This window comes from Papaver somniferum, unplaced genomic scaffold (assembly GCF_003573695.1).
Source record: "Papaver somniferum cultivar HN1 unplaced genomic scaffold, ASM357369v1 unplaced-scaffold_135, whole genome shotgun sequence".
Lineage (NCBI taxonomy): Eukaryota > Viridiplantae > Streptophyta > Magnoliopsida > Ranunculales > Papaveraceae > Papaver > Papaver somniferum.
This window is the reverse complement of record NW_020622713.1, coordinates 1,876,909-1,884,897: the sequence shown is the minus strand read 5'-3', so window position 1 is coordinate 1,884,897 and position 7,989 is coordinate 1,876,909. Positions and strand designations below refer to the sequence as shown.

Below are 7,989 nucleotides of genomic sequence, written 5' to 3'. Positions count from 1 at the left end.
TTCAAATAAAATTAACGGGTAACAGAGATGATGAGTCGCTGATATCGAATCCTTAACCAGTTTTTAGATCGCAACTTGAAATTGAGAGTTGCGATGATTTTGACGAATAGCAGATCTGAAAATTTTGTTCAATATTCTTCTGAAAAAATCCATTGATACAACCAGAAAGAATAGATGAATGTAAATCTATGATCTAATTTCGATTTTTATTTTATTTTTTCTCAGATTTGTTTCTGAACAAATAAACTAAAATCTCTCAATTGAAGCATAATCACTGATAGAAGAGTATACTTATCTGCACTTAGCTTGCTGATGAGCTTGCGTTGAATCTGCAGATCAATTAACTGATATTGTTTCTCGGATCCATTATCTTCTACTGCAACTGATGCTCCTCCTTCTCCTGATGGTGATTTATGATCTCTATCGTCGCCATCTATTGTCTCTGAATCAATTGTCTCTGCTCAAAATCAATTTAGAAACCCTAGAATTGTTGCAGTAGATAATCTAAAAGGAGAAGATGAAACTGAATAATCTAAGAAAACCCTAGAATCGTTTTTCTCTGCAACCGAGAGAGTAACCGAGAGAAATGATAATATCTTATGATATTTCCCCTCTTTAAATAGAAAAGGGTAGTTTTGTCAATATCAAAATACATAATATTAAATTATGGGCCAGATCTTAAGAAAATTTGAATTTTTGGGCCTAGCAATATCATTTTCCTAAAGTAGAAACCTATTTTGAGGCATACTAGATTTTTTTTGAGGCGTACTAGATAATGCCAAAATAGGGTCACTAAATAAAAAATAACATCACCCCTCATCCACCATTTTTGATAATGGCATAACTACCCTTATATAATTAGTGTAAATGATTATGATTAGAATTGATTAATTATGAATTTTAAGGATTGATTAAACATTAAATTATTAGTGGTGAATTAGTAGAAAAATCAAATTTATGTGAGGGAGTTGGGATTTTTGAGAGGAAGAAGAAGAAGTGAAGAAAAAAAGCTTGGGTTTTGACTTTTGAGATTTTAGTGATTAGAAGTGACCAAAATGTGTGATTCAAATCAGAGGTAAACTTCTATCGAGGTTTAATTTCCTTTTATAAGTTGAATCTGCCAAAAAATTGAATTTTTAAAACTCAGATCTGCTGAACAGATGAACAGTTCGGCTGATAACTTTTGAGCCGAACCTCTGTTTTTTTGAAATTATACCTAGGTTCGGCTGATAACTTGTCAGCTGAACCTAGGTATAATTTCAAAAAAACAGAGGTTCGGCTCAAAAGTTATCAGCCGAACTTCACTCAGAAACTGAATCATCCACTAGGTTCGGCTTGAAACATTGAGGTTCGGCTGGAAAATTGAGGTTCGGCTGAAAATATTGTAAAGTCGCATTAACCGAACATAGTGTTTCTCTAAATCATACACTAAGTTCGGCTCAAAATTGATACTGCAAGATCAGCCGAACTGATCTTCTGAAAACCTTAATTTCATCTTTGAAATCATATTCTACCGATCAAACAAAATAAAATCAATCAAAAACAAGATGAGTTTGTTACGCATACATTCTAAAATACATATAAGAGCAATTGAGATTTGAATTTCGCATTCCAACATCGCTCACTTCGATTCGTGTTTCCTTTGTTTGATTAATTTCTTTATTGAATTGGAGTACTAGATGTTTAAGTTTAAAGTTTATTTTGATTTTTAATTTTAGGTTTTTGAGGATAAGGGAACTATGAAAAATTGAAATTATTTAGGAATATATAGGTAATTACACTACCTTTAGACACCCCTTATAAACCCACCCTAGATAATATAATGGATGAGTATGCCTCAAAAAAAAATGAGTATGCCTCAAAATAGGTTTCCTAAAGTATGGAGTTGACAGTGTATGATCCATTTAATGGGGATTCTATATATTGAACCCATATAGTAAGGGGGTTCTAGTCTATGTACATACCGTGTGGCATTACCTTCAAATTTTAAAATTGCACATATATGGAATTTAGAGTTAAAAGAAAACGGGTCCGCAGATCCTTAATTAGTTTCCCACCAAATCTTAGGGGAGGGGACGGAATCCATATGGTGGATTTACTGAAAAAAAGTAATTTCCGTAGGAAACGTGATTTCAGGGATTTGGATAACCAAACTACCGAGAGAAACATAATTCCACAAATCCCCCGGACTTATAAATCCTATCTTTAAAATTCTAATCCAGACCCACCATAAATATTCTACATATGTTTCATACAATTAGAAATTAGAAACCATCGGGAAAAAAAACTTACTTAAAAACAAAATTATTAAAATTTTGTTTTTTTCAGGAAAGTAGGAATTAAAATATACTAAAAGTCCATAAATTTATTTCGGTTTTAGTGGTCGGATAAAATAAAACTAGTTTTAAAACTATAAAACATATATGAGTAAAAAAAAATTCAAGATGTTTACAAGGCCAACAAGAATTGTTCAAATGTACAAATTGTAAAGAATATACACGTATTATTGATCTCAAAATCCTAAGTGGCCATGCGACCCCATAGGCTCCCCTTTGTATTCGCCCCTCTCTTGCTTACTCTCCATTGTAGATTGACTTTTCAGTCGAGCTTCGCGCTTTAAATTACTGACACGAGTTCGCCCTTTGGCAAATGATCCATCTTGCTTCGTGGATTCATCTGAAATGTCATGACAAACATGAAGACCTACCTTAACCAAAAAAAGAAGTTGGAATTAAATAATGATCACCTCTTTGGAATTCGATAATGGTGGATTCTTCAGGGCTATTATGCTTACCCAACTGCAACTTTCCTGGACCAGCCCCTGTCACAAAAAGGCAAGGTTGTGAACCACCAATAACATACATGTCCTTATTTAATTGCTCACAGTTTGACTTTAGAGGTTTACCTGCATTACGTAATAATCTTTGTTGTTCAAATTCCCACATGTGCCAATGCCATTGTTGACCAGCATCATACATTTGATGCGTTAGTGCACTGGGCAGAACGTAACTCTGTTGTTCAGCTTCGACAAGTTGTTCTTCCGGTCGTCTTTTACGTCGGTGCTTCCTCAACTTCCGTCTTTCCTTTGCAACTAGTTTAGGATAACTCTGTGTGGCGGCTTGTACCTGCTGTTCGTCCGGAACGTTTTCTCTTAGGTGTGTCTTCAGCTTCTGCCTTTCCTGTGGAATTAATTTAGAATCTTTCTCTGCCTCCAATTCTGATTGTAAAGTACTGAGATGTTGCTTCATGGATTGACCCTTTAATATCTCATTCCATAATAGGGCACTGTTGGTCATTTGATGTGGCAAGTTTAGCTGCTGTAAGGGTGTCACAATGCATGGTTGTCTGAAATCTACTACTTGGGAACCTCCGTGAACTACATATGATGGCATTAAAAACATTTAGCTACCCATTCATAAAATATGGGAGCAGAATGATTAAATAGTATGGCATTCACATTTGGCAAAGAAAAAAAAAAAGATGATAAATGATTTACATTTTCTTTCGCTTAAGAAAAGCAAGAATTTACCTAAAAAGCTTCCTTTAGGTTCCACAAGAATACATTCTCCACTTTCTTGTGCCAAATGATGGTTTCTTGTGCGAGCAAAACGTCTAAGATGAGTCAGGCGAATCCTTCCATCCAAAGGTGAGGCATTTTTTTCATCTTCAACACAATGAGGCCCTCCTGACGTATCAAGTGGTTTCTTTTTCCGTTTCTCACCTGTAAATATTAAGAAGAAACCTCGTACACAATAGAAATGAACATTCCGGGAACATTTTAAACTTATCCATCATATCACTGAAAAATGATAAAAAAAACAGAAATAAACATAGAGATGAAGCCATGACCACTAACCTGAAGGTGCATGAGTGCTGAGTCCATTTTGCAACTGATGAACATTTATATTGCTTACTGTTAAGAAAGCAGTTAAAAATGTAAGACAAGTCATGTAGCGGAAGATCACAGACTACGCTCTCGAAAGGGCAGTTGAGCACAAACCTGTACACTGACTATTCGTAACACCAGAATAGTTATTTACAGAACCTGGTAGGGATTTAGCCGAGTCTGCAAGTATCAAGAGATGGTTTTTCATTTGGTTGGCACCATTCTCAAGGAGCCTTTGTTCAATTAGTGTTTTATCTTCCACTTCCCCTCTTCTTCCGCATCTGACTCGTTTCCAAGGTTCATTAGCATTTTCTTGTACACCATCATATTGTTGCTGCCCAGTGACTAGCCACTGTTTGTTCTCAGAGTCCCACTGAACTTCTGAGATTAGTAACTGCTTCTGTGCCGTCAAATTTTCCATTTTGTTCATTAGAATTCATAAAGCTCTGTTCCCTTGATATATGTAGATGTTGTCCTCTCCCTCCAATGGTCATCACCTAGACTTTCTTGATCAAGGTCACGTCTAATTAACATAACATGCCTCTGAAATCTCCCCACTCTCTGCTCATTAGGATATTGTGCCTGCAGAAATGGAGAAATAATAAAAACGGGAGATAGCATTTTTTAAGGGAAGTGCAAGATGGAAGAAAACGACAATGCAGCCTATCCAATTTAACATTTTTTCTATACAAATGGACTTCGCACAAATTATGAGGATAAATAGAAACAACACGAACTATCACGCTTTTATAGAAACAGGAAGACACCAAGAGGAAAAAACACGGGTTTCTTGAAATCCTCCACGTCACTTCAACACAACAGGAAAACGAAAACAGAAACAAAACTTAAATTGGAGCAATTTTACAGCAGTGCTTTCTATTTTGAACTGACGCCTAGATTGTCAGAAGCTACATAAAACTCAAACTTGAGCAATTGTATTTATGCCTTAGTACAAGGCTAGTCGGAGAGACATACGGATAGGTAATGTTGAACAATCAATTCACAAGTTCTGAGGCAGGTCCTAGGGCGGCCTGAGTTAGGCCTCAATATATGGCCAATCTCAGCGAAAACATATACAGGATCTGTTAAAAGAGTCAATACACCATTCGACAAAGTCACAGTGATCTGATAAATGGCCACCCCAATGGAACCACACAATTTTCCGGATTTTGATTCATTCATCAACTAGTATTCAACTGGGTTAAGCAACCCTCGGGAAAATTCACACTGAGTTCTCCTCGAGTTACATACAAAACAGCCACATGCAATTCCAACAAATTTGACAAAAAACTACACTTGATTAAACCCCCAAATACTAGAAAAATAAATCCAACTATGGAAACTAAAATAAGATGGGTTTTGAGTTTCCCCTCCTAAACAAAACAAAACCCAAAACAAAGGGTTTAACAAAACTAAGTTACACACTGATTTCTCCATTGTTAACATAAAATCAGTGTAAAACCCTAACTTGTAACTGTATTCATGAATACATGAAAACCAAAGAAAGAAAAAAAAAACAATCAGGAAGAGCTTACATGCCAGCATAAAATGTTGGGTTAAGAGAAGAAATCTCCTGATTAAAAGAAAAACTCCGCCTTTCTTTTGTCTGTGGTCTCTGCTACTACTCGTACAGTTTTGAGAGGGAAAGAGAAAATGAAGAAGACGAGGGCGACGTGTCCGGCATACGATTAAATTAATGCCAATTTTGTAAATGCCATATGGCAGATCTTTTATCTCAAAGGTAACTATTTTTTGGTGGAAATTCCTAGAAGATTGTTGGTTTATGGCCGTTGATTAAATATATGAGGGGTGAAATCTAAAACAAATTCAGATATTGTTTTGGATATAACTTTATAACGTTTAGTCTCACTGTTAACGGGCTTTAGACTGTATAATCCTGTCACCCAAAGCCTATTGCTCGGCCTTGAGAGTTCCTAATTGCGGTAATCGAATAAATATTCTTTGTTTCGATGGGTTTCAAAAATATTTTAGAAACCTATTTTGAGGCAGACCAAAATGTTTTGAGGCATACGTTCGGCTGAAAGTTATCAGCCGAACCTAGGCAAAACATAGGGTCGGCTGATAACTTGAGTATGCCTCAAAAAAATTTGGTCTGCCTCAAAACAGGTTTCATATTTTATCATAATATACTCCTCTCTATCTATGGGCTCATCTACTCCTCTCTATCTATGAGCTCATCAGGGTCCATTAGCGTTTTTGCTTCTTCCAAATTTGACCCACATATATTAATATCTAAATAAAAAAAATAGTTACTCACATAAACAAGAACAGAAATAGAGAGAGAAAGATATTTTCATCTGCAGAGAGCTCGGATCGTGAAACAAAAATTTGAAAACAAAAAACTGTTTTTTGTTTCTTCATCTGTATTAATCAACAGAATCGGCTTATGAAACAAATTGGTAATGTTGGTTCGTAGTTGAAGATTTTATGATATTTGCATGTTCGGTTCATATTTTTTATCTTCAAAATAGTTTTTCAGTTTTTTTATGTTCATTTTTTGTTGCAGAGATCGCGAATTTTGGGGAAGCTTAAATTTGTGTTTATTATATTAGATTGATTGGTCGATTTTGATACAATTTGAACTCGAAATCGTGATTCATCTCTTAAATAGGTACGTTTTTAAGTTTTGATTTGATTTTTATGTTTTTTTATTTTTATTTCTTAGATCTACTCATCAATCAGGAAATAAGTTAATAACTCTGGAATTTTAGCTTAATGTTGATGAATCAGTTGTTGAATGATTTTATGTTTATTTTTGATGAATATAAACATATGATAAGGGTGAATGACGAATTTGATGAATCGATAATGATATGAACTATGTTGATGAATCAGTTCTTCGATAAAATTTCATTGACACAAACAACTGGGATGATTTTCATATTATGGTGTCAACTTTGGTTGTTGAGACCACAATCTGGATACAACATGCTTCTGGATGTGTTCTAGTGTCACTTTTTTTTGTTGTGTTTTTATTTCTTTTGTTTTTTTGTTACTTCATAATCTGTTATGGTTGTTTCGGGGCAAAGATGGTTTTTTTTGTAGAGTTTAGATTTTGCTATCTGACCGTCTTGCATCATGTTTCAGAATGAACTACTGTCAGTGAGATGATAAGTGTGGTCAAACAAATTTGGCCTTATGTTCCTGAAGACCTATATTGTTTGTTACACTGCAGATGGAAGGTCCAATGTCATTAATCACGATTTATATTTGAAGTTTTTGATTCCGTACTGTAATACGGAAATGGTTGACGTGTTGAAGTTGATTCACTACAACCTCTTTTTTTCATCTTTTTTAGGTTTCATACTAGTTGTATGTTTCATTTATTTATTTATTTATTTTGTTTTGGAATTGTTATGTTTTCAGTGACATACATTCTGATTTATTTTTATGAATGTTATTCATATGTTTCTTAAGGATATTGTTAGAGCACTGCTAGGTCGAACTCGCAAAAGTTGCTATCTCAAGCTTGTTTTTAAAATTTAGTTGATCAAAACTATAGTCTTGATTTCTAATATACTTATAGTTATGTCTCAAATTATGATAGAATGTGTAGTTGAGCTTTAAACTTCACGACGTCCATCGATTGAAGACGGAAATCTACTGAGGAAAGCTTGGAGGAACTTCATCAACAAAAGGTATGGGGAGACTAAAATTTATCTATCACTAAGAATTTTATTCTATTCTATCTTCTAATGAGACTAAGTCGTATAGCTATATAGACTTTTATATTATACACATTTGATATTTCAAGCTGAGTTTAACTCGGTTATTTATTTCTCGAAATATGTGTTGGAAGTTTTTTGCTTTAGCTACGTTTATCATATTCTTGACGAGTTTAGTTGGAAAAAATTTATTTGTTGGAAACTAAATAGTATAATCGTGCGAAAATTGCCTTGAAACATCTTACATGATTTGTGTGAGACAATCATTTGATGTCGACTCGGAAAGTTTCGTATTCACCATTCGATCACTTGAAAATTACTTATAAGTTAATAGTTTGTGTGAGACAACTATTGTCGTCCTTTAAGGATGTTTCAATGATTGGAGTGGGAGTTTAGGACAAAAACCTTTGTCTTGAT

General features: G+C 34.5%; 1 protein-coding gene across 3 annotated transcripts; it reads right to left on the bottom strand.

The window, feature by feature from the left end:
- Positions 1-2,424: 2,424 nt before the first annotated feature.
- On the bottom strand, positions 2,425-5,579 carry LOC113333947. 3 transcript variants are annotated; one of them, XM_026580310.1, is made up of 7 exons: positions 5,422-5,579; positions 4,001-4,468; positions 3,857-3,913; positions 3,530-3,721; positions 2,906-3,376; positions 2,747-2,821; positions 2,425-2,676 (listed from the first exon to the last, which is right to left on the bottom strand). In XM_026580310.1, exons 2-7 carry the CDS (start codon positions 4,314-4,316, stop codon positions 2,513-2,515), a joined length of 1,275 nt encoding a protein of 424 aa, XP_026436095.1. In that variant the 5' UTR covers positions 4,317-4,468; positions 5,422-5,579; the 3' UTR covers positions 2,425-2,512. The 3 variants fall into 3 exon arrangements, with proteins under 3 accessions (XP_026436095.1, XP_026436096.1, XP_026436097.1); XM_026580311.1 differs by having other exon boundaries at positions 2,425-2,703; positions 2,795-2,821; XM_026580312.1 differs by having other exon boundaries at positions 2,670-2,707; positions 2,795-2,821.
- Between the last annotated feature and the right edge of the window lie 2,410 nt (positions 5,580-7,989).

Coding starts and splice junctions, on each gene's coding strand:
- LOC113333947 (XM_026580310.1), bottom strand. CDS start 4,316: ATGAACAAAATGGAAAATTTGACGGCACAGAAGCAGTTACTAATCTCA. Junction 3,377..3,529: donor ACCTAAAGGAAGCTTTTTAG/GTAAATTCTTGC, acceptor CATCATATGTAG/TTCACGGAGGTTCCCAAGTA. Junction 2,822..2,905: donor AAGATTATTACGTAATGCAG/GTAAACCTCTAA, acceptor TTTTTGTGACAG/GGGCTGGTCCAGGAAAGTTG.